Source organism: Molothrus aeneus, chromosome 10 (assembly GCF_037042795.1).
Source record: "Molothrus aeneus isolate 106 chromosome 10, BPBGC_Maene_1.0, whole genome shotgun sequence".
Classification (NCBI taxonomy): Eukaryota; Metazoa; Chordata; class Aves; order Passeriformes; family Icteridae; genus Molothrus; species Molothrus aeneus.
In genome coordinates, this window is record NC_089655.1 from 8,975,395 (window position 1) to 9,002,587 (window position 27,193).

A 27,193-nucleotide genomic window follows, 5' to 3' on the forward strand; every position below is an offset into this window, starting at 1 on the left:
CCTGTGGAAATCTCAAAAGGTCTTCAGCTCTTAAGAAACATGTTCAAGAAATAAAATGTGGCATCATAACTTAAAAAGGTGTCCCATGACTAGATTAAAAAGCCATGATTTTCAGATTCAATTTACAGATGTGTTTCGTTTCATCATCTGACACCGTGTATGTAACTCTCAGTCCTCATTCACCTCAAACATTTCTTGCACATGGGAATTTGCTTTTCCTGCCAGTCCATGCTATTCCAAAACACATTCTTAAAAGTTTTGAGACACAAACTGCAGGAGCAGCTGGTTAAAGACGCTGCTGGGTGTTTAACAGAGCTTCAGTCAAGGAAAGCAGAGGGTGGGAAGGTACCCAGGACGCCCTATGAGACAGGAGGCAGTGGGGTCCCTGCCCGGGGCACAGCTCCGGATGTTCGCAGCAGGTCTGCTCTGCACTCCCCACATCCCAGGAACACACAATGGCATGCTCTAAGTGCCCCAGGCTGCCCAAAGCCACCAGCACGGGTAACCTCTTACACATGGTGAGCACAAGTTACTGAAGCTGCCTTTTGCACCCCTCTGCCCTGTGACATCCAGCACTACCTCAAACATGTTTTACCCCAGCTCTGTCGCTCCCCCCAGAGATTCACCTTCCTCCCCGCAGGGCAGCCTGAGCGACGACAGCAAACAGCCCTTGGGAGCAAACACACCTCCCTCTGCTGCCCTGAGCATCCCCCACCTTTGCTTCAGCTCCTGCCACACCAAATACCACTGCTCTGACAGGGTTTGAAGGAGATGGCACGCAAATGAAGTGAAACACAGCAGCACAGTGTTCACAGAGGAGGAAGAGAGGAGCTCTTAAGATCCAAGGATTCCTCTGTTGTATCTGGAATAAAAGTTTTAAACTGCAGGAGAAAGATTAACAAAACATCACTGCTATATGTTCAAATGTTACTTCTTTTCCTACCCTGTGTTCATCTCAAAGCTACTGCATGCATTAGCTCCCATGGACTTACTCCCCGTGAAAGCTCCAGTTTTGGAGAAGAAAGGAAGGAAGCAAAGAGCAGAAGTGAAGTTGTTTATACAGTTGACACATACTGATGCCAGCTCAACAGGACTCTGCTGGGGCAAGAGGTCCAGCCATGTCCATGCAGTTACACCCAACCACAGCTAAAAGATTCAGAATATTAAATGCAGTTTGGGGGCACAATCTATGAACACTTCCCTGCACAGTGAAGGACAGAAAAGTGGGTGAACTATTATCCTGTACCTTTATCCAGCTTTCAGCTGGATATGTAAGTTCTGCATCATACAATCTTTTCAAATGAACATTCCAGAGGACCAAGGAACCATTAAACTTAAACTTTGGACTGAGCACAATGGTTATTGCATTTACTGTCCAAGCTATCAAAATGAGAGTTTCAACAGAAATTCACCTTTGTCCCAGACACACACAAGATGATGCCAGCTATGCACATTATTTAGTCCAGTTCTAGGCTGTCAAACCAACCCTTGCTCTAAAGGGCTCCGTGGAAGGGGGAGCTCAGGATCAGAGCGCAGCTCCCCCTAAGCACCACGAGGAACAAAGCAGAGCCAAAGGGTTGGATTGAGCTATAGAGGTTCTGGCCAGTTTTGGACATGCAGAGGCCACAAGTAGTTCCAGTTTTTGATACTTCTGAAAAGACTGGAACCCCATCTCTGTGCAAGCTTATCCCCACAAATCAGCATTATGAAAGGCTCTATTATCATATGTGTATATATATATATATATATATACAAGTGCCACCCATCAGGTACTACACAATTTGATTGCAATACATGGGAATAAAAATACTTCAACCACCCAGCATATTTAGTGCAAAGCTTCTGTTTCCACAGGGTGAGGGAAAGTAAATCTGACACCAGTGGCTGATTCTAAATGAGCAGTGGCAAGTAGAACAAATTGTGTTACATTGGAAGCTTCAGGGTCAACAGAGCAAAGTTTGTCTTTGGAAAAGAGGAAAGACATTGCATTCAGGAGTAGTTTAACATCACAGACTTGGTCTGCTTGGCATTCATTTATTCTGTGAATTGCCAGTGGGGAAACTGTATGGATTAATTCCAGGGGACACAAAGAGTAAACCAAAGCTGTAAAGGTAGCGAACATGGAAAAGAGCAAGAACTGCACCAGGGATCCATAGGATCATCACATTTGTTATGATGGTAAATGAGGAATACTCTAAATACTTTTAAATAAACTCATGTACAAGGAAAGTATATACCTACACTTCTTCACACAGCTATAAAACTCAAACCCTACTTCTAATTTTAAAAATTCCAAAGAACTAAACTCCATGTTTATTAAGTCTTGTTAATGCCTTTAGCTGCACATTAATGCAAAGAAACCAAACTTATTAATAATTGCACTCACACATGTAACTACAATCCTACTAATGATATTTTAACAAAATTACAAAGAAGCTTTAAGTAGAAATTAAGAAGGAACTGAAATTAGATAAGGCTTAGCAGAATTCTACTATAGATTGTAAATGAAATCCCAGATACAAACGTGTAAACATCAAACTCACCTTAAGCACAGTACTAGTGATGTCTTCTTGTCTCTTACTGGAACTTTCACGTTCTCCATTTTTCAATCCTCTACCTCATGTTCAATGGCCAAGGGCATATTTTTGAAATCTGACTTCAGCAGAAGTCTCTTCCTGAATAGTGTCTTCAAAATTCTATTAAAATGGAAACTATGCTCTTAATATTTTTTACTGAAAACAGCCATCACCACCTGCTGTTCTTCTGGCAAACACTCTTGCCCACACAGCTTTTAAAAAGACACTCTTCAACACCTAATTATACAGTCATTCACACAACATTCAGCCTCCCAAAAGCCACCAGAAGTAGGAAACTTCAGCTGATGTACAACAGAAGTACAGAGGCAATGCACAGGACAAAGACATCCTGTCCCAAATCACAACACTCATGTCTCTGTAAACTTTACAGGGAAAAGGACTTGAACTCATTTCTCCCTGCAAAGCACATGGGAAAACATTAATATGCAATATCACAACATTGATGCTAATAAAGAGTCCTTTATACATAAAAGAAAACCTTCATATTGGTACATGGAAGAGTAATTTACATTTTGAGGAAGATGTTTCTGATGACTTTAAACAAAATCAAAACCCCAGATCAGCTCCCTGTGTTTAGTACTGTTGTACTGGCTGTACAATGACCACATCTCTACTAAGATTTGCATACCCTGTGCAGAGACAAAGGTGTTTTAGTAACAGCCAGAAAACACCTTTTCAATAGGGCCAATGGTCCAGCTCTTTCCTTTGGGGCTAAATTCCTGATGGACAAGGCAAGAAAGTTCTTCAGCCACCACCTCCTTCTGCTGGTTCAAAAACTACTCTGTGGGTGTGTAGGTGTGTTGGGGGTGTGCAGTAAACTTAAAGCTTCATAAATAAAGCTTCCAAATAGTCAAAAATATCATCCTAATTCCAGTCCCTCTCTTTAGAAGAAATATCCTGCTCTTGAACAGCAGCCAGGACTTGTACCTTAACAGGCTGCAGAGGGCTAAAATTGTGGGGACACATTGTGAAAAACACCCTCCAGTCACACTGAAATGTTGCACCAGCACCATGCACTTGTTCAGCACAGCCCATCAAGAACTGCTCTGGCAGATGCTCTATAACCAAGCTTTTCTTTTTGCTTCATTTCCAGCTCTTCATATTAGAAAGCCCATCCCAACTAGATTTATCAAGATCTATGGGTGAAAGTAATATGAACCAAGACAAAAAATACTGTTTTGAATTAAAGCAGAAAAATAGTTATGCTGGGAAAGCAAAGAATATGTGCACTGGAATGTCGGTTTAATAAAAACTGCAGTACAATGCACACTCAAAAATTTCTAACTGTGAGAAGAATGATGCCACCAAACTGCTATTTTTAATCTATTTTTGCAGCATACTGTCAAGAAGAAAAAAAGTTTCAGGGTAAGAACTAAAAATTTCATTACAGTAACAATTTTTTATTGCATGTTTAAAATGCATTTTTAAAAACAAATAGTGCACGCTGGCTTCACTTTAATCTCCTGAAATATGCATTTATGATGGGAAGCCCTGGGGCTACAGCTCCATCTATGATGTTTATTAACAAAATATAATCCCAGTACATCCCCAGGGGACAGTATTTAATTCCAAAGATTGTCAACCCTGTACTCTAACACACTTGAATTAGTTGTTTGTGTACACTAAATCCATTTATTTTAAATTTATTTTGTCTACATTTAGTGAAATAAAAACATCGCCCTGTACAATCCACCATCAGCAGTGAGTACAACAGCAAAAATTATTATACAGTTTATACACACTAAAATCTTGTCCTTTTTCCTATAAAGAAACCAGAAAAAACCTAATCAATATAGAGTTTAATTTAGAAGAACTCAAATTACAGAAGGGAAAGCCAAAATTATTACGGTCTTTTCTGAGCCCCCAGAAGTTCCTGATTCATGTTGTTGGAACAGTGAGTGCAGCTGGAAGAGTGAAGCATGCTCAAGTTGTCTTCTTGGGTCTTCAAAAAATTAGCAAGTATTTAAATTAAACATGTCTAGTTAAAAAAAAAAACATTTGAAGCAGAGCAAGGTAAGTGGGAATTTTGCCTTACCACTTGTGGTTTCTTTTAAACCCAACTTATACAATGCGCGAAGTGCTAAGCAACACTACAGAAACACATTTACATCAACACTGAAGATCTGGGGAAATGAAATTCCAACAAATTTATTTTTTTAAATGAGCTGTATTTTCTAAAGTCATTTTTATTTCTCTGTTTTCATACAGTATTGAAAACAAACGCAGCACATTCACATTTTCCCGAAGAATTGTAAGGATGATCTCTACAGGGATAACGTTGAAAAGCCTGAAGCTCAATTAATTCATGTCAAAAACTCTCAAAAGGAGTAAAAGGCTTGATCTGAATGGTCTAGAACATGTACTGTAATTTAATAGAGAAGATGGTCGTCTTAATATTAATGATTTAAAAGAACTTCCCAGTTCATGCGAAGAGTATAGTCCAAGAATAAATCAAATTTTCTGAACGCATTTTATGCTACGTAAGTGTATACTTTGCGATCCTCAGGTGTTCGTGCCAAATATTCTCTCTCAATAAGTCCTTCAATACGTTTTTTAATAACAACTGGACTTGGTAAGAATCGGGCCTTCAGCTGCTGAGTTACCTAAAACAAAATAAAGCCAACAATATAAAATCACAGCGCAAGGAAGATCTTGATGTACCCTAACAGAACACAACAACCAGAAAAATGTATTAACACAGAGATGGTGACAGCTACAGAGCATAAAAAGCAGCTTGCAGACTTCTGACAGTGCCTCCACTTGCTTGCTCATGTTGGGGTATGATTCAAAGCTCCACAGAGGCATGGTCACAACCTGAGAATGCTCCCAGTTTCACAGCTCTGAGGGAGTTCAGGAGGGCAAAATGTGTCATGTCCTGGAGCTGTGTGAGCTTAGCAGTGAAAAGCAGCAGGACTGCTTCTCTGCTCAGTAACATGATCAAAGCCAAAAATAATGTAAAGCACACTGGTTTGCTTTTCAAGCAATTTAACATCCAAGCAGCACTAAAAGTAGGAAGGAAAATTAGATACACCCGTGAGTACATCCTAAAGTGAAGAGTAAGGATTTAGGTGTCTTCAGAGAGACATGGAGAAAAGAAAGGATGGGTTAAATACAGCATCCCTCAAAAGCCTTTCAGAATCATGTTAGTAAGAGCTGTGTAACTTTAATGAGATAATAGCAAAAGCAAAACTCAGTACCAGCATACCTCTGCTACTAGCACATTGTGTTGCATCTTCTTTCTAGATTTCATTATCCGAACTATAGCAGCTTCTATCTCATGTTTTCTGTCATCATCTACTTTCTGCCTTGTTTCTTTCCTTTCTGGATCAGATTCTCCTTGTTTGGCAGCAACTTAAAGAAAATAGAGAATGTAAATTATGTTAGCAAAATTAAAATGTGTTTCATTGTGTGTTAGCTTCACTATTTATTTCATCTAGACATCAAGTTATATTTTCCTGAGTTTTGACATTTTCAAAGTTGATTTTTTTTGTTTAAATGAAAAGCAGCCACAAGAACATACTAACACTTTCTGGCATATTTTGATAGCAACTGACAAGATAACAAACTGTTATTTAATTACGACTATGTTAAAATTTGAACAGTACTCAAATCTGCTTGCAGGCACAAGCACCAGCACTGCTATAAGCTAATGAAGTGGTTATTATACACTCAGCTTCCCTTATTTGTTAAACCCAAATCACTGCCCAAAACCATTATAAGCTACCTGGTACTTGAAAATGGCTGTTGTATCATGGGCTAAAAACATCACTCATTTCACTGAAGTACAGCAACTTATGAGGCAATTTTCCTATTTCTGAATCAATCAGTAGCATATTTTTCATTTTATTATTTAATTTGGATTTTATTTTTCTTTCAGTATTTCCTGTAAGAGATAATTACAAATTTTGTAAAGTAAAAGGCTTAACTGACTTCCATACTGTTCTTGGCATTTGAATTTTCATTTTGATGCAACTAATCACCAAGAAAAAAAAATTCTCTCCTTTTACCTCTATGGACATCAATCCTGCAAAAGATAATTTGAAGTTTTAGGGCAGACTGCAAGAGAGTAGAATATAAAGCTGACTTACCCGTCTGAATCTTGACTCTGTGTAGTTTCGATGTGAACTGATCATTCACTGTAAATATGTGACCATTTTCTATTTCTTTTGACTTGGGCTCTTTTGTGAGGACACGTTGTGTTGGTTTGCCACATGCAAGGGACTGTAGGGCTCTAACCAGTTCTCTTTCAGGGATATCAGTTTCTTGCTGAATTTCCTAAAGAAGAATACTTTGTTAGCTCATGGCTGTGGCAGAAGTTTGTGTGTTGCACACAACATCAGGGATTGCTTAAAGTAAAACTGTGATAGTTGTGGCACTTGAAAGGTCAGGACTCGTTCAGCAGCAAGGTCTCAGTGGGTACTGTGCAAAATGATCCACCTGGGTCAACACTCAGTGAATTCTGTCACATGAACAGTCACCACGAGCTGAAGGAGAAGAATGAATAGCCAGCTGTTCCATTTCCCTGTAACTTCTGAGAGGGCTGAAAGGATTTGTTAACTGTTTCCGGGGTTTGCTGAACAGGGCAAAACCAAACCTTCTGACTAACTCAGTGATGGAAAACATCCATGATGTTCATGACCATTCATGACCATTCCTGACCAAGAGATGCACAAATACTTTTGTGTTCAGCCGCGCTGCTAAAAGAGATCTTTACAAATGGAGCAAACAATGTCTGGTTTCACTGTAGCAGACAAATACCCTAGATCATCATACCTCCCTTCTGAATAGCTCCAACAATTTATTTACAGCCCAGATGCCTTTGGCTAGGACTGCTCCAGGTGAAATACAAAAAGAGCCCATTATAGTGCAGCAAATATATGAATTTTGAAGAAGACTGTAAAACGTGTACATAACCTGGTGTACCTCTGTCAGTGCTCTCAAGAGTCAGCTGAGAGATGGATGTTAGGCAAGTCAACAGTGGTCCTGAGCTAGTAAATAAATTACACTGGATGCAGAATGATGCCTTAATATGCTCTAGGAGAAGGCTAACTATGCTGCTCTCTCAGACCTTATGTGTTTCCTGAGCTCTCTTCAGTAAAAGTTCATTTCTTCTCATCTCTTTTCTTCCTATTTCTAGCCTGAGGAAACTGCAGACACTTCTGATTTCACATTCTTATTCAGACTCTTGAGGGGCTTGTAGGAGCTAAAGAGAAAAAACAAACCTTGCAGACAAGCAGCTGTCCCCAAGAGCTATCCCTTTCTCAGCTTCCCCAACTTTGGTTCCAAGGGCAGTATCAAGCCCTTTTGTCCCCATAAATTCCTGATTCTCGTGGCGCACAAGTCCATGTGATGACCTTAGCTTAAAAACAGTAACAACTCCAAGTGATCGAAATGCTAAGATCTGTAAAGAACTATAAACAACTTGTTAAAAGGTCTTTAAAGAGTGACCAGAAGAATCAAACTAAATTCTATCAAATAATGTTATTTCTTGAGTGTACTCAAGTTATTTCTTAAATCAACCCAGAAAAAACAGCCACTTTTCTGTCTTCAGGCACCACTGACAACATACAAGAAAAATGATTTGGATGTAGTGGCTTTGACTCAGACTTTAATCAAGAATTAGACTGCACCTCATGCACAGCACCTCACTACCAGCTCTCTGTGATGCCAAGACTCAGACAAAATGGGCATTATTTTTCACCTTTACACTACACACAGAGGTGGTGACTTTATGTGAAGCCACATAAAACTGTTTTTGACATAAGGTCAAGTGAACTGGAATGAGGTAAAAAGAATAAAATCACCCAGTCAAAAAAATAAAAAAATCAGGGGTTTTGGTACCTTCTGCTTATAGATGATTAAGAAATACTATAATGTTCCTAAGAGTATTCTTAGCATAATGCATTCAGAAATACTTATACCATTTGAAGTTGTGAATATCCACATATTTTAACTATTTCCTAGTATCAAATAATTTCTTCCCAAGTTGCTCATAGAAAGTTACTATTTCTTCCTTTGCTGCTTTATTTCAAACACGGTTGTCACATTCACACATTTTTTTCAGATTCAGTACAAAGTAGTATTAAAAAAAAAATCCCAAGAAGCTATAATCCTTTACATGGTCACAACAAAAAAACCTTACTGAAATGGACTGATCAGCACAAAATTTACCAAACCAAGGGAAGGTGCAAGATTTTAGAGCTTAGATAAATGAAAAGCCTTAAAGGCTACAAACGAAACCCAGCTTATTAATGATGTAATGCCAGTGACATGCAGGCTCCCAAACTTTGATTTTTGATCAACATTTAAATTAATCCTTTCAAAACTACATCAGTTCTACAAAGCCATATATACATACTCTGCTTTTAACAAAAGTGAAACAAAGAGCAAAAAGGAATTTGAGGGGGTTTCATGCCACCTATCCTTATATAAACCACTATTTGCTGTTGTACTTCACACTGAGCCATGAACACACTTGAACTATTTCACTTTTAGAATTTATGACCCAGCATTAAAGTAAGGACCACAAAGAATTGCACTGCAATATGCTGCCTCAGAAGGAGCCAAAAATTTCAAGCTGAATAAAAAAAATGCAGCTATGAATGTAAATGGGAATAACAGATGTTCCTGTGCTCTCTTTCCCTCAGCCTGCAGCATAATGTTTTCCTGAACATATTTTTATGTAGATATTTGATGTAGCAGTGAGAAATGTATACTTCTTCCTCATCTCCAAAAATGCCTTATTTTAAAAACCACATTAGATTTGTCCACAGGAGTAGTACTGATTACACAATCTCAGTGCTAAAATATTATCAAGTGATAGCTCTATCTGGGGGCTACAAAAGAAATCATTCCAGGTATGGAACTCTGACAGTTCTATACAAGAAAATAGATTATTAGAAGGAAAATGTGCAGGAAAAAAAAAAGGAAAATAATTTTATCATTTTTATAATAAAAAGTATTTTTAGTTTAATTTACAGACTGCAACTTGTCTGCCTTCCAGAGAATACAGCAAAAGAGGGAATTTCGTTTACAGTTCTAATATCTAGTTTACGGTTCTAATTTCTCATTTTTGTGGAATTATTCCACAACTTCTACTATGGTCACATCTGTATTTCCTGTTTGTTAAACATAAAGAATCATGCTTATTTCTGATGCCATTACAAAAAGTGAGTATCTCACCTTTTAAAATACTGAGCTGTAATGTAAATCAACTGAAAAATATGTTGAGTATAAGACTTGATTAGAAATTGAATTTGTAGAAAAAATTAGCATTCTTAGAAGGCCTGCATGAAGATTCTTCCTCTTCCACTTCAGAAGCATTAACCTACATCTATATGGCCAATAGCTATTTTGCATATACAAATAAAATGTTGCTGTGCAGGACTACAATAAATGTATACACTTTTTTGTGAAGAAATTTTTCTATGCAGCAATCTTTTAAGTTTCCATAGTATTTTATGGATAATTTTTGCATTATCAGTATCCCATTTTTTCCTCAATCACATGGCCTAATGGTTATTAGGATTATTATGACGATCTTATCAAGTTTGCAATTAATAATCACACTGAATGCAAAATAAAACGGCAAAGTCTGTTCAGCTGTGAAGGCAACTTCAGATGAATCTGTTGAGCTGTGAATCTGCAGAAACACTTTGTGTATCAGACAGTTTTAGGATACAGCAGCACACACAAGTCAGCTCACGTGCTCTGCTGCACTGAAAGCACTCATCTGACACAAGAGAGAAGGAATGGGTGTCCAGCACTCAGCAGTTCATCAGGGTGTCCAATAATCAATGAACAAAGATAAAATGCATTCTCCTCTGAAGTTTTCATAAGCTTTCCTGGCTGGGGTTAAAGACAGCTCCCACACACTTCACCAAAGAAACCAAAGAACACAAATATGCCTCCTTAACGTTTTAGTTCAAGTGGGACACAAAGCAAGAGCTTAAGAACTCCCAAACCAGAAATAAACAAAACATACAACCTAAAAGCAGATGGACATATTTCTCTATCACCTGGTCTTGGTAAAATAAAGTATAATTTAGAGCATGTATTAAAAACTGTATTTTTCACTGCTCTCCCAAGTGTTACTTATTCATATGTAGGTAAGGCTCTACTACTCATTAAGCTTTCAATTTGGTGGAAAAAGGCAGCTACCAGCCCAATTTCAAAATCAGCTTCAAGAAAAAAAGTGAGCTGTTAAGTTCCCCTCCTTGTTTTCACTCCCTCAAATATTCTGCAAAGTACTCAAAGCTGTAATGCTCCTGCAATGGATTTCATAACACACAGGACTTTGTGTTCTAAAATAATGTTCTAAATTATCAGTAGTGTATTAAAAGTCCCTTATCAAATCCTGCCTTCCTTAATCACTACTGAGACCATTTCAAAGAAACCTTCTTTATTAACAGGCTAGAAGCATGCCAAGTAAGCTGAAAACACAATCCAAACAAAAAGGCAGATGATTACTATGCATAGCACAGTCAAAAGCAGATGAGAAAACCTGGAAATCAACTGTTTCAAACTGCACCCATACTGCTTTTCAAGGCTGCCAATGCTCTCTCAAACAGAAGATAATGTCCAAAACAAAACTATCAATTTATCTAAACAATATAGTGCCCACACAACAAAGCACATGATCCTCCTCCTCTCCTTAAGCCTTCATCATCATCATCATCATCATCATCGTCATCGTCTCTTAGCTGACATTTCAGACTTTCCCAGCAACACCCCTCTAGTCTCCTTGTTAAGAATCTATCCAGACCCTTTTTCACTGTCCTTTCTGGCTGATCAGCTCAGAGAAGGGCTGGAAATTCTTTGATTCATTCTCCAAGCTCGGTCCAGCCTGCCAATTTTACTTATGTATCCAAGAAGCCAGGATACAAACCCTTCTCCACCCTTTGGCCTCTAAATCCAGCTTCTCAAAGACAAAATGAGGAAATGGAGCCACCTGCTGCATTTCAACTTCAGCTTTTCTACAGCTCAATGGCCTAGAACAACCACACTCACAATTCTCAAACATTTCTGAAACCTTCAGCTCCCGCATAATTTCCTCCCCAAGAACTGCTTCCCAGGTGCATTGCTAATGATCTGCTTGGCCTGATCCATACTCAAATAAAATGAGAGGCACCTGATCTTCAAATGCCTAACTCAAGAGGACAAGAAAGTGCCCAAACCAGTTACTTAGAATCAGGTGAGAAACCCACACACTTACCTCAAAAGTGTATTTTTCTCTGTTGTTAAATAGCATTAATATTGTCATCTGGAAAGTGGAGACTTGCAATATGTGCTTCCGTGTGTTTGAGCCAGTTACTTGGGCACCTCCTACACCGACTTCTGAGCCATCTTCCTATTTTAAAATTCCAAAACTACTGTTAGATTACTCTTCACTGAAAAGTGTTTTATCCTGGTAAGATGAAAATTTCATGTGAAACATTTCTCCAGGAGATCAGCCTACAGAAGTGACAGAAAGGCAAACACCTGGGGGCATGGCCAGGATGCTCCTCCAGCAGCTGCCTTACAATGCCAGGGAGATTGAGCTCCATACAGAGCCCAGGCCAGGCCATCTACAGCCACCAATCAAACACTGACCATTGCTAAGGATGGAGACTCCACCACCTCTGAGGCCCCTGTTCCATTACTTATCCACCCCCTTCAAGTTTTCTTAAGCTTACCTTTAAAGTTATCAACCTATTTACCCCACAGTAACAAAATTTCAACATCCTCACAAGTGCATGTTATTAATACTTTGTTGTAAGAATTTTGCTTTCAATTTGCAGCGCCTCCTACATCCCCAAGCATCATACCATTACTAGTTCCAGCTTAGCATTTTAGTACTGGTCTAATCACTATAAAATTCCTTTCTTGTACATATACAAATTAAGCATTGTACTTCTATAAACTCTGGTTTTGAAAAAATGTTGTCTACAGTGCACTCTGCATATAAAAAGCAGGCTAAACTTGGCTTATAAGTAACAAGTTTCTTTTCACTGACAGTCAAAAAAATCCAAACCGCTTAAACAGCTGAGGTCCCTTCAAGATCACATTTATTACTTTTCTACAAGTAAAAGATGATGCTGAGTGATGCAGTCAAATTAAATTCAGAGGGGAAAAAAAAGTCAAAGCAAAACTACTGCACAGAAAGAATCAGACTATAAGGCTGATGGAAGGCATCTTTTTCTTATTACATTCTCAATGGGTTTGCTTCTATTTTACAAAATTCTGAAGTTACAAAAAAATTGCATTTGCTTACTTGTAACAAGAGATACAATATTTATATAATCTTGATTCTCTACCTTTTTAACAGGCCCATAGAAAGTGGCATTGAGATCTGCAGAACCCATGTGATGCTGGAGTGTCAGCTGTCGCCCACTGTGTTTGGCTAAATAAAACCTGTAATAGAATTGAAATGAAAACAATATATAGCTCACATTTTGTATTGAAGAGAAAATAAATTTAAAAAGTTACATAGCCTTTTGGAGCTATTGAGGACATTCTGAAAACTTTTTTGCCTTTTCAAAACATTAACTTGTGTCAGAATTTTATTTAAAAATCTCTCAAAACCTCAGGCATCATAATACAAGTATTGCATTCTCCAATTTTTACATAAGCTGAAAAAGAACAGTTTGCCAGCACATCTTTAACAGTAAAGCTGTTAAAGCATTAAAAAAAAATCTGTGCAGGTAAAAAAAATTTGTACAGGTAAATTTAGAAAGTTTCTTCGTAAACCTCTACCTAAAAATCTGCAGTAATACATACCTTCTAAATATTTCAAAAGCATGTCTGGGAGCTGGAGGGATGTTGCACTTTGGTGTGGCTGACTGGGTAGGCCAGTAACCTGTTGTGAGGACACGCACTGTGAGATCAACACCTCCTAGTGAGACCTAGGGGTAATTGGAAGAAAACACACTATTTTAAAACAAGACCATGTTTCACCACTTTGTATCAGTGTAAAATATTTAGAATTTTGTCTAGCTACAAAAGAATTAGACATATCTGTAAACATTCTTTTTACAAAACCAGACAAATACATTGATTCATCACTATCAGAATAGATGGTACAGCAAAAATCCTCTACATTATTCCCCTCTGGCATTTAAGAGCACACAGAATTGAACAAAAGGAATTCTTAATCAAGAACTAAGTGTGTGTGATCATAAACAGAACTTGTGATACGTACAACAAATCTTTGTAAATGGGTTTTTTGATGACATGCAATAAAGCTGGGTTGCATGAAATGTGTCAGTTTCAAAATAACTCTTTCTAAATGTACTCTCTGGAAGAAGGGAGGAGATACTGCTTATCTAATATTGAACCATAGGGAGCTTATCTCTGGACTGCAATGCCAACAGTGACTCACTTTTGCACAGCCCACCTACTCCCTTTCCCTAAGGACAGCCATGACTCTGAATATTCAGCACTGGTGAGGAAACATTCCCCAGCTCAAGTGCTGATCTATAAAGATGTGTTCGTAGATGATAAAGGTCTGGCTACCAGTGATACATAATCCTCATTAGGTATCCCAACTAAGCTGAGCATTATTAAGCTTAAAATGGACTACTTTCAGCTTTAGGAGGTAGAACCAATACCTTCAAAGAACACACATTATGGGCAAAAAAACCCAAAGCAAACAATATTCAACTTACATAAATCCACTACACAGAAATAGAACACATTATGTTTTAGAAGGTCAAAAACTGCTACCTGAACTCTAACTTTCACTATCCAATAGCAGAGCAGCATTTCCATGCACTACAGAAGAGTTTTTTGTATTGTGTGTACTGAAAGTCTGTGTGCACCAACCAGCTTGTGCCCAGGAAACTTCTGACAAACCTCAGCAAGTTTCAACAGTTTTCTTCCTCCAGACAAAGTGTGGAAAAAGGCCATCAGTGCAGACAGAAAGATACAGAAAATATATTTATCTGGAACCGAAACATTTGAGCTGAGATGGCAACAATTTCCCAAAAATTTTTGGTCTTTGCCAGACCAGAACAGAGCACTAATTCAGAATGTCTCCCATCCTACATGATAAGCACTAAGCAGTTGGTAACACAAAAAAATTTGGCAGCACTTTATTTTACAAGATGTCTTTTCAGCATGAAAATGGTATGAACTAGTGGAAAGTACCCTGAAGTGACCCAGTCTTTACAGAACCCCAAGAAGTGTTCCAGGATCACAGTTACAGAAATTTCTCAATCTCTAAGCCTGGACTTCCCCTGGTGCTGAGCTTTCCACTTTCTGAGAGCAAATCAATCATCTACACAGCCCTTGGCACTGCCTGTATCTCAGGATAGAGGATCCAGAAGGAAACTTTGCAGGTGGGATTACTGTGAGAAAAGCAGATGCCTGACACCTCTAGGAGGCACTGTACACATTCAAGGTACTGAAACTGTTTAAAAAGGAGCAGAACAAACTATTTAATAAAAAACACAGTATCACCAGCAATTTAACAATAACAAAATCCCCCAAATCTTCCTGCATTTCCTGAATAGTACTTCTGGAAATTTCATTAAAAGGCCACGATTAGGCTGACCACAAGGAAACCATCACATAAACTGCTGGTATCTTGCCAAGAGAAAGAAGTAGTTTTAAATAAAGCCTAACAGAACATCTGTTAACATTTTAAATTCATCTTCTTAGCTGTATATAGTTAAAAAGAAGATAGAGATATCATTTATTAACTCATTTATTTTAAGATTGTCGTGTATATGAATCTTTAAGCACAACCCCCTCTTTCCCTACGTGTCCAAGCCTGCCATGCTACCAAAAAAGGGGAATACTCCAACAAATTTTTATTGAAATTTATATTACAAGCATTCCAGAAGCAAAACATGACTAGCCTCTAAAGCAGAGAAACCAAACAAACCAGTAGTAAAGCTGCCTGTCCAAAACCACCTTTATCCAATTCCTCTCCATCCTTTTCTGAATCCCCTTAGAGAACATGCTGTTCTCCCACTCATGATGAGTCACAGAATGCTGATGAGGAGGATTTCAGCCAACTGCTTCAAGACAACAAAGACTTCGTATCACCTTGCACAACCAGGGACACTGGACAGAGTTTATCCATGAAAATATTCCTGGCATCCAGACTTCTGAAACTGACCCAAACAGGTTCATGTACTGACCCTACTTACCTGCACACAGGGAACTACTTGGCTGTTTATTATATACTATTAAGTGTTACTGAGCATCAGTACAAAAAAAATAATGTTTTAGAGAAAGTAAACTGATATCTCAAAAAGAATGATGTCTCCCTAAAATACTCCAGGAGCCTACTCTTACAAGGCGGTGTAATTTTTCTAATTAAACAACTAAATCAATATTTGACAATTTGCAAGAAAACTTCAAAAACTAAATTTTGACATCTGCAATAAAATAGCAGTTTTAACAAAGGCATTGATTGTGCCAGGAAAGCTCAACTTGAGATGGTGTGCTTTGCAAATACCTGCAGCATGCAGCATTTTTCTTGCTCTTAGCAAGAAATACACATCACAACTGACCATTAACCTTGAAGAATGGGAGGCTTTTCTGAGAAATACTCAGGGGCACAATACTGGGGTGGGCACAGCTGGGGGGACGGGCACAGCTGGCAGCCGGGGGGCGGGCACGCGGGCACAGCTGGCAGCCGGGGGGCGGGCACAGCTGGACAGGCACAGCTGGGGGGTACGGGCACAGATGGGGGGTACGGGCACAGCTGGCAGCCGGGGGGCGGGCACAGGGCGCCCCCTGGCGGTGCCGCCCGGCAGAGCCGCTGAGCCGCGCAGCCACGGCCCAGCCTTTTGGACACACAGATTTTATGGAATGGAACTGGCACTTCTTGAGCTGTGGATGGAAGTCCCAGCTGACTCTGGCATTTCAGGAAATGCTGATACACTTTATAAGATAAGGCACACAGTGGAAAAAGGACCAAGCTGCACAAGCTGACCAAGTCCTCAGCACACACATTTTCCAGCAAATGAAGAAGCACAAGCACAAGAATGGACACAGCTGCAGGGTTTGTACTGAAGCAAAAGATCAAGCACACAGACCCCAGCACTTACCCCTGTTGCCTGAAGATGTTGCCTGAACTCATCCATCGTTGTGTTTGAGATGCTCATGTCCCTGAACATTCCTTCCAGTTTCGACGTGAATTGACATCCACATTCAGTCTAAAACCACAAAATCATTTGTTGTACCAGCACTATGATAACAAAGCTTCTGACAGGCAAACTGCAAGACTAAAGTTAGCTTATAAATCCCCAAAATTACATTTCTGTACTTTTGGTTACTGGAATTTCCATTTGCATTACATTCAGCTCTCAGAAAAGACTCCTACCTTGTACAAAGATCTAACCCTACACAGATCTTGCTTTCCTTCTCTTTTCTCCATTATTGTATTTATGTCTTAGATTTCTATATCATATTAAAAAAACTGTGAAAGCTTATCAAATCAAGACATGCACTTTCACCTGCTTTTAGCACAATTCTGTAAAGGGGAATGACCCTATTTATATCACAAGGAAACCTCTGTTGTCCTGGGAGTGTTTTATTTTGAAGGCTGACTGCAGACTACCCAGCAAGATTCCTAGGCCTTGTGAGAATCAGGAACACCTGCACACGGACAGATGTGCACAGGCAGGACTGTGTGCCCATTTCTAACACATACTGGGAACAGATGGGAAAGGAAGCCTGCTAGATTCAGCATCCTGACCACTCTGCAGCTCTGTAAGAAAAGAGGGCACCTTATGTGCACTGATTCATCTTGCAAATGCATGTGTGCCCTGTGCTTTCTGAATCACCAGGCTCAAAGTGGTGGAGAGGTAATTGAGAAGGAATTAATACTGAGAAATTTGGAGAAATCTGATACAAACAGGCTTGGCTCACTGATAGAATACGAAGTTCAAAAATAAGCAGCAGTGCAGTTTTAGGATCCCTCTGCTTCAGAAGTGCTCTAATTCTTTGTCATGCAACTTGAGAAGAAGCTGCAATAGAACTTTGTTTAAGGTCTGTTCAACTTTAGGCTTTACATTCTTCTCCATCTCGTGGTCTATTTAATCAGTATTTACTCAGCTAAGGAAAATGTGTTTCTAAAGACTGATATGAAGGTTTTTTTTTTTCAAACCACTTAATCAAAAAGGAATTGAGCACTATCACCAGTCTGCTGATGGAGACAACTAAAAAACAACAATACAAGCAGTAACAAAACTGTACTGCAAATAATGGAAAATCCAGGACAAAACATAGTCTTCAAATTCAGTCACTGCAGTTCTCCTATTATTTAAAAACTTGGAAAAAAAATTGTTTTCTAGGTTGCACTCTCATCACAGGGGCTTTTCAGTACTTCCTTCCTTTATTTCCATGAAAATATTTGAAAAATCTTTTGTAGTTTCTGTCGGGGCTTTCAAAATCTGCTCTGTATTTAGCAGCCATTAAGATTATGTTATCTGTATGTCTCATGTAAAACCAGAAGGAACCATATTTATGGAAAACAAAAAAAGAAAGAAACCCCCCTAAAATTATACAAGTACTGTCTTACCTTTAATTTGGAGATCATATTTTTCTCAGAGTCATCTGAAACACTCTTATTTGTGAGAAGCCTTCTTGCCAAGTGCTGCTTGTAATAGCGTTCAAAAACATCTTTCTCTTGCATAAACCTGAATAAAACCATTGCCTTATCCAATATAGTTTCTACTTCTTGCTCTGTTAGCTGTAAAAGAAATAATTTGCTGGTTTTAATCTTCCAGCACAAGTGTCTTACACAACCTAAGTACTTCAAATAATTCACAGCAGCAGATGGTCTAACAGTAGCCAACAAAACTGGTCCAATATATGATTGACAGCTTAAAGAACAGCACTAACTCAATAAAGTGGAGTAAGAAATAGATCTAAAATGAAGGGAAAGGCAAGAGCAAGGGAAAAGGGAAACAATGACTGAGTAGAATTTGATAAATACAGTAAAAGTTCCTGGATAAGTTTAAAACAGCATGAGGGAAATCAGTATTAGGAGTAGAAAAGTTCATTTGGAATGAAAGCTTTTTACTGTTAAGACATCTTTTGCAAAGCCTGCCTAGTGCCACACAAATAAAACGATTATTTGTTTTATAAAAAAACAAGATTTACTATTTGATTCCCAATGTCTTAGTTGTATGCTCTAATACTAAGTTTTATTTAGAGTAACTGAAGCCTCAGCTGAACCATCCTGTCCAGTCTGGATTCTGTACCTCAGAAAATGTCATGAAAGAAGCTAAGACTGAAGGCAACAGATGTACTCAGAATGAGAACACAGATATGGTAACAGTTCTCTGGTATGTAAAACCAGTAAAAAGCAGCAAAGACAAACCCTTTTCTCTAACCAAATTAATTTTCAAAAGATATTATGAGATAATGAGCATAGCTGCCAAACTATAAATATACTTAAGGAAATTATACATAAGGTTTGAAAAGAAGAGAGCTGCAGAATCTACCACAACCTAATTGTTTTTTGAGACAGTATCTGCTATAAGTAGTTCAGGTATGCTGCTTCAGAGAGTGGTGACAAGCCACAAAGACTTCCTTATGCCTGATTTTTCTGTAAGTTTAGATCTAAAGTGTTATGAGCTCAGACATGTTACATACACCTTTTTAAGGTAAAATTATAATTTCTCTTAATATAAAAATAATTCTGCAAAAAGCAGCTTAGTTTAATTCCATCCAAGTTGACAGCACAAAAAGCATGATATTTTGAGCTGATTTATACTTACCCCCTTGACTCCCTTTTTCAGCTTATCATCAATAAATAATGAGAGGTACTCTGGAGACCTGGAGTTGAGGTTGAGGAAGTACTCAAAGTCACCCGCAATCGTCTGCTTGAAGAGCCGGTCGTTATTGAAAGACTCCTGGAGGAAGCGATCAAACCTACTCTTCAAGTCCAGCAAACCCTGTCAAAAATGAGAAGAAAGCAAAACCATTTTCACTGATGTGAAGCTGTAAGCTGGGAAACAATAATAATAGATGAGGCTATAGAGAAAACCAGATCTACAGTCAGAGGTTCTGCAATGCTCTCTGTTCAGAATTGTTAGAAAGTATCTGAAATGTCATTTGCCTTTTCAAATTTCTATTGCTGCCATGAATCTCTTATAGAAGCAATTTTCACATAAACCGGCTAAAATATTGGTGTCAAACACTGGTGCAGTTTGTTATAATACACTTCTCAGATTAAGAAAGCTTTTTAAACACCCTTGTTAAACAGGTTGACTTCCTGTGTTTTTGAATCAACAACTTAAAGGAGTATTTGTTGCACTCATTAAGCCTTTTCTATTTCAAACAACACAGACAAAGTCAGTATCATAAACAGCATATGGGAAAGCTGAGGCTAAGCACCCATTAAGTGCATCCCTAGAGCTACTGAACAAGTTTGAGGAGAAAACACACTGCAACAACAGGCCTAAACTTGTCAGTGTTTGTTTCCCTCTAATTTAATCCAGGGACATGTTCTGCATTATTCAGTTGTGTGTTTCTTGCTGATCATTAGGAGTCACTGGGAGCATATGAAAATTAGATACATGCATTAGGGTCCTGAACTGAACTGCCTCCTCTGAACTAAACCATTGGACTCTCAGCATCATTTTTAGATCTCCACTCAAGGTTAAAGAAACTGCAGCTAGAAGGGGGAAGCATCTTAAAATCACCTGAGCACCTTGCTAAGTAAATATGATACACACAGGTTTTAACTGCGACAGCATTTGGCAGGCAGGGGGAGAGAATTTCACTTGAGTTAGATTTGTCATGGACAACCACTGCCTGCAAAAACTCTTTAACTTAAATGATATTTACGTCTTCAGGTTCTTAAGAAATTATTCATATGAGGTTACTTAAAGAAGCCATTCAAGAATTACTCAAAGAAGTAGTAATATTTCTTAGGAACTCACCATCTCACTTAAAGGAATGATCTTTAGACAGGCTAATTAATGCGTATTAGAAATTTTAAATTCAAAGTAAATCCCACTATCTCTCTGTTTACCAAGGTTAGCTCATGTCTCCTCTCCAGGAGTACACCATCTGAACAACCTGGTGTTAAACAGGAGAAACTGTTAGTACCTTGAATTACAAAAGCATTTCAACATCCCTTCAAACTATTATACAAAGTTTTAAATCTAATCCCCTGGCAATGCTGTTGCAAGCATCTCACCAATTATGCTCAGGGTGATGTCATGTTGTGGAAGCAGTGCTGAGCTATGAGGGAGTTTTTTTCTTGATGATTTATTGCAGCCTCCATGTCTGTCTCCTTAGTGCTATTGTCCTTGACAGATTCACATGAACATGGCTGAGATGAAAGGAGCAAGATGCTTTCTCAATTCATAGATACTCCTCTCTGCTTCCATCCCCTCAGTGGAAGTGGTGGATAAACCATTCTGGGGGTTTTTCAGTCTGAATGTCAGTCCCTGCCCCAGGATATCCTCATGAGATGCTGGAGTCCATACTGAGGGGCTGAGCTCTGCCAAAGCACATGGGCAAGTCTTCCTCAGCCTCATTTTGCCTTCCACCTTTGTGACAGGAAACCTTGATACTATCTTTATAATTAAGTTTTTAGATCTGTCTTTCTCACTTAAATTTTTTATGATACCTCTTTAGGCCCATCAGGAACTAAAATTACTTCAAAGTAATCCAGACCCTTATTTTTCACATAATTTGCACACATTCCCCTTCCCCTGTTTTATTTTTTTCTAAATCACACCACCACAAATGTAAGAGTCCTTAATCATTAAAGCCAATAAATTTTCAAGGGCATTCTCTCTTCTTTTTACCAGGCCTTGAAGAGGTGATTATTGTGCAAGCCTGGTAAGAAGTTTGCTTCAGCATTGCCAGAAAATTAATGATCCAATCAAAAATGTTTTTATACTCAAATGGCTTCTTCAAAGAGTAACCAGTTCTAGCACAGTTATTGTCTTCAAACAAAACAGCAGATTGACAGACATACATTAAATGTTTCTCATGAAGAACAGACACAAGGACTTGAACCACACATTTTAAAAAAATGCAATGTTTAATGAATACACACTTTCACAAGAAATATAAAACATCTTCCAGCTATAGAAACACAGCTTTAAGGTTCAATAAACTCTAAAGTTTTATATGCAAATTTCAAACCTTCTTCTCAGAGACAATGGAAGAGAAAAGATGACAAATAATTCTGAAGCATATTTTGTGATCTTGATAAATTAATGGTACACATCACTTAGTGAGAGAGAACAAGAAAGAACACTCACATCTTTTAACATGCAGAGCTGTTCTGTTTCTTATGGAGACAGAGAATGGAATGAGTAATTTGTTATGACTTGTAAACACATTCACCTCTCAGTCACAGCTAAGCTTGCCATGAAATATTGTCATGTGATTTTTGCCTCAATAAACACTGATAGCTAATGTTACATAAAATTAAACAAAGTGGACACTATAAAGCTATTTGTCAGCAGACATACAACCCACTCTGAAGGCATAGCATTTAGGGAAATCCAAGAAGTTTCCAGCAGTTAGATAATTAGGCTGAGTAAGCTGTTTATTAAAAGCAAGTACTAAAAGCACAAAAACTTAGTATGTGCTTTCTAACCAATTTTACTGAAAGTTCTAAACATGTCTGAAGATTCAGAGAATGTACATTAAAAAACATTTATAAATGTAGCTTATTAATAACAGCCCCTTTTGAATCAATACTAAGGTACACCTTATAAATTGTGTATGGTGAACTGCTAACGTGTGGGATGTGGGAAAGAAAAGGAAGTTCAAGTATTTCACTACCTGAATGTAGTCAACTGGATTCTTTCCTTCTCCCTCTTCAGAAACCAGTGCTTTGCCTTGCTCTCTCAGGTATGAGCTCATGCACTCACACATTGTCTTCAGACCATTTGGCACACGGCTGAACAGCTTGTACATGCAAGCAAGGTCTGCAAGGAAGAATGAGAGATTATTCAGGACACCTCTGTGTGTTACACTTCTGTAACTCATTCATCTCAGAGCTAAAGCTGACAGTTGAAGTTCAGCCTCTTGAGCCACAGAAAGCATCCTGTAACAGCTCAGGCACCACATTCTTCTGATCTCCTCTTTGCTTTAGCTGCTGACTGCAGCAGCATCAAAATGAAAATCAGAGACTGTATTCAATTATTCTAGGTTGTCTGCAGCAGGGAACCTGTCATTGCTGACCTCCAGGACAGCAAAAAATGATGCTAATTCTAAAGGATAGTGAACCTATTAGACCTTCAGCAAGATTATGCTTTCTAGGGGTATTTAAGAAGTAGCTTCCAAGATTATCATTCCCAAAATCAAGCATTGCATCCAACTTTTTTTTTTTTGAAAGCAAGTTAAACCAAATAGGACAGCACTAATGAGATGCTTGTTTCTGTATTAAAAGCAAAAACTGGTAAAAACTCAGAGTTGAATTTATATTTGTCTTAAAGCCAGTCATACACTTTTACATTACTGTGTTTCATCCACCTAAAATAATGAGAAGTGGCTTAGGTTGAACACTGCTTTCCAAAAGAACAATCCATCCTTGTACCTTGGTGAAAAATCTCATCTTCACAAAGCAGCATTTCCACTCTACTAGTTAATTGAATCAAACCAAGGCCTATAAAAGTTAAACAAAATCCTGTATTTTATGAATACCCTGCAATATCCTTGCACTCTCAGCCTGAAGGTTATCTAAACTGGATATTAAAGAAGAAAGTTTTAAGTATAGTATTATCACTTTCTTTTTAAACAGAGTAATTCTTTTTTACAGCTAGGAAATGTGCTCACTTTGTGCTCTATCACCTAGTAATTGTGAAGCTGCTTTAATGAACAAAGGCCATTAATCTGAGTAGCAAAGCTGTTCCCCATTTCTCATGGCTTTAGAGTGAGCACTGATTTCTAAATATAGATATACTACAATCCCTCTCTTCATTATGCTGCTTTAGAAACTTAGGTTCTATTTCCATAATATTTTCATTCAGTCACTCTGTCCCACATTAACCTCTATTAGGGAAAAGCAAATCGAGCCAAGCCCTTCTGTTTCAACCACTTCAATAAGCTGCTTCTTATCCTCAGAAAGAGCCAACTCCTTTCTGCAACAACATCCCCTCCCCAAGAATTGGCCCTGCAATGCTTCTGTTTAAGTCTTTTACACAAGTACTTTTAAAATAGCTGCCTGTGGGCCAAAAAATTGTGATGCATTTTCACAAATACATATTAGAGGAATGGAAATAATAAAATAAAATGGCTCATGGTCAACTGCTGACAAAAACCACTAGAGTAGTATTCAATATTCAATTCAATAGTATTCAATAGTATCTCATATTTCTCATGAGATACTTGGTTTACCAAAAAACTACCTGTATCTGGTACTAAACAGAAACAAGTTAAGTGTATGGGCTCTGTTTTAAGAGCCATTTAATAGTCACTGAATATTCTCAGATGTTTGTGAAACAGTTACTAAATGTTTCCATGATTACACAGAAACACAGATGTTAAACTTGACTTATCCCATGTTTAAAAACAATAAGCAGTATCAGAAGCATTTGTGTCTCACAAATGATGCAGTCTTACCTTCTGTCTTCCCATTTTTCAGCATATGAACTAGCCCAGAGTTCTCCATTTCCACTATAGTTTTCATATGCTTGGAAATAAGCTCCCTCTCAACAACTTTCACAATGGGTTCTTCTGTTGATTTATCCAGACAGTGCATCACCCGTTCTATTTCTTCATTAATTCTAGCTTCTACTTTCTTTATATATACAGAAGCACTGTTTTCAGCTAAAAATTTCTGACTTTCCATCTGTGATTAAGACAAAGTAATACTTTAGATTTTTTTGTAAAGGGTAAAAAGAAAACATGTCAGATCAGCATTTATAAGCAAGTTTAAATCAAACACAGCACGTTCAACACATCAAAGATTCACATACACACTTAACATAAAATAAAGATTCTATTATACTAAATGTGTTACATAAGGGGGTACATGCAATATAAACAATGTGTTTTTCATAGTAAAACAACCCAAGCCAACTTAGTTTCCAGTTACCAACTACAGTTTTAGCCACAGGTTCAAAGAAAACAAAGATGGGGAAAGGAAAGAATCAAAAATTCCTTCCAAATACCAGTTGATGGCAGTTCTCCTTATTCTCATTAGCAACAATGCTGAGCACATTATTTCATGTCAAATTGTTTTTATTCCTACTGGTCACCAGAATCTTTGGAGAAAAGATGTCTTATTTTTCAGGCAAAGCTAAGTAATAGAACTTAAATGAAAGTAATTATTTTTCTTAATTTTATATAAACACCAATGAAAAACAGAACACTGACATTTAAATGGCTGTGCAACATATGCTTCTATTTTTCTAGGAAGTTAGGAGATTAGAGCATAAGACAATTGATCCTGCATAAGAAATGGGACACTCACAAATTACCTTATCTAGATATTTTTAACATGATTTTAATTCTATCAATTTCCAGCAATAGATGACCATGATTACACTCAACAAGCACTTAACTGGCTTTCCTCCTCCAAGTATCTTACAAAAAAACCCTCAGAAAATATTTGGAATGTATTATTTGGTGGTTGATGAACAACTGGAGAGCCACTTGGATATGCTTAGTTCCTTGACTTGGTTTATTTCATTACAAAAAAACCCTCACAAATGTGGAAACTATGAAGGTATCAAAGTTTCCTCAAAGGCAGTTTGACAGGTTTCCAAGCCTGAAACATTTTGAACCTTTCATGCTACTGGCATTTCAAAAAGACTGTGGGGCAAAGCAGATCTAGATTAAGTTACATGAAATAATCTAAAGCAGGCACAAGATTAGCATGATGATTACTGTACATGTCATTGGCACCCATAGCTCAAAACTTCATTCAAATTATGCTAATTCTGTAAAATCTTGGTTACTTTTCCTGGCAAAGTTACTGATTATTTTTCTTATTTCATTTAATGGAGATGGACATACTCATCAAAAAAGCAACAAGTATGTAAAGTACCACCAAATCTGACAGTTCAGAGATCTGAGAGTTATAAGAGCATTCCAAATATGATATTAGAATATTGCTGTACCTGAAAAAATTCTGCAGACATCTCCAAAAATGGAGCCTCAAAGTCTTCTTCATAGACTGACCTTCCTTCAAGACCTAGAATCATTAACATCTGGCAAGCATTTCTTATTGCGCCTCTGCCAAAAAGTAAGTTGTTAACAACTTGAGAAATCTACATGGATGTAAGACAGAGTACACAGCAGAATAACAACTCATAAGACAACATTAACTTTAATAAAATGTAGCAATAGAAAGTCCATTCTAATCTGTTTGGTACATGGCATTTTCAGGAACACTACACAAGCACAGTCTTTTGGTTTTGTTCAAAACTAAAGAGCTGACAATGTTTATTAAGTATTTTAAATGCAATGACAGGGACAAACAGCTCAAGTTCCACTAATCCATAAAATTATGAAGAATATATATGAATATATAGGAAATACAACCCAAAATAGTACTTCAAAGAAACCTGCACACATACGTCAGAACTGAGCAACTGCAACTTCAAAACAACTGCACATGTGGAAGTTGCTATGCAAAGTCTGAGGTTTTTGGATGGCTGGCTGTTTAAAACAAAACCAATCACACAAAAATCTAAAAAAATGAAAAAACCACAGCTGAACACAAAATAAATGCCACCAAAATTCAAATGTATCAGCAAGTTAATGAAAACAAAAGAACTGCATCTAGAAAAAGATTCCACTTTCTGGCAGTAGGGGACAATACACAGTTGTAGCTGGGGAGTCTTTCTTTTCCTGAATTGCATGTTGGGCAATCTTAGTCACAGAAATGCAGGCAGAGTAGCAAGGAAAATATTGAAAATGGTATTAACAAGCTTCCCTGTTTACCATTATGCTAAAATACAATACACAAAGAAATGTTACTCCAGAATTGAAGAAATTTTAGTCACACATGTGATCTTAAATAATCAATTACTTGTGCATGTTCTTGAGTCACTCTTTATAAACTGACAGCTATTATTTACAACAAAAGACTCCACTTACAAACATCTTACCTGTCTACAACTTCTCCTTTCCTCTCTCTTGCAATCATATCCAGCAGAGTTTGCCTCAGGTGATCCCTGATGCAGCCATAACGTACAACCTGATCTCGAAAAATGATCAGGCCCAAGTTGTAGACGTTCTCCACATTGTTCTGCTGCACATACACCCGGTCCTGCAGCAAGGGCATGAACAGCAATAAAACTGTGAATTCACTGCAGCAATGCTATTCAAAAATGCAAGACATTGATTGCTTCTCCACGTTGGAAATATGACCAAATGTATCTCTTCTCTCAACAGAAAGAAATTATGTATACCCTTCAAAATTCAAAATCAGTCCCATTATCCAAAACTTCATTTACACTGGAAGTTTTATTTGGCTTAAGAGTATAAGCACAGCATTTATGACTAAAGCAAGCCATAGCACATCTACAGCCTTCCCACATTTTAGTCTGGGTGCAGAGGAGTCTCCAAGCACTGACTAAATGCATAGCACTATTTGCAAGAGGTTTTACTTACCTACTCAAACCCTTCCATCTCTTTCTGATCTTTTAAGAAAAATAATTTAACTTCCCCCTCCC

The 27,193-nt window shown here is 37.9% G+C and overlaps 1 protein-coding gene across 1 annotated transcript in view; it reads right to left on the reverse strand.

The window, feature by feature from the left end:
* Nucleotides 1–4,206: 4,206 nt before the first annotated feature.
* CUL3 (cullin 3) overlaps nucleotides 4,207–27,193 on the reverse strand; it is a 55,199-nt gene continuing 32,212 nt past the window's right edge. Inside the window, exons 4-16 of the mRNA XM_066556644.1 lie at nucleotides 26,627–26,787; nucleotides 25,634–25,748; nucleotides 24,132–24,360; nucleotides 22,350–22,495; nucleotides 19,316–19,492; nucleotides 18,112–18,282; nucleotides 16,637–16,744; nucleotides 13,356–13,480; nucleotides 12,893–12,989; nucleotides 11,812–11,946; nucleotides 6,686–6,872; nucleotides 5,803–5,948; nucleotides 4,207–5,200 (exon numbers count right to left, since the gene is read on the reverse strand). Coding sequence (XP_066412741.1) covers nucleotides 5,069–5,200; nucleotides 5,803–5,948; nucleotides 6,686–6,872; nucleotides 11,812–11,946; nucleotides 12,893–12,989; nucleotides 13,356–13,480; nucleotides 16,637–16,744; nucleotides 18,112–18,282; nucleotides 19,316–19,492; nucleotides 22,350–22,495; nucleotides 24,132–24,360; nucleotides 25,634–25,748; nucleotides 26,627–26,787 — 1,929 coding nt within the window. The 3' untranslated portion in view covers nucleotides 4,207–5,068. The remainder of the gene's footprint in view (nucleotides 5,201–5,802; nucleotides 5,949–6,685; nucleotides 6,873–11,811; nucleotides 11,947–12,892; nucleotides 12,990–13,355; nucleotides 13,481–16,636; nucleotides 16,745–18,111; nucleotides 18,283–19,315; nucleotides 19,493–22,349; nucleotides 22,496–24,131; nucleotides 24,361–25,633; nucleotides 25,749–26,626; nucleotides 26,788–27,193) is intronic.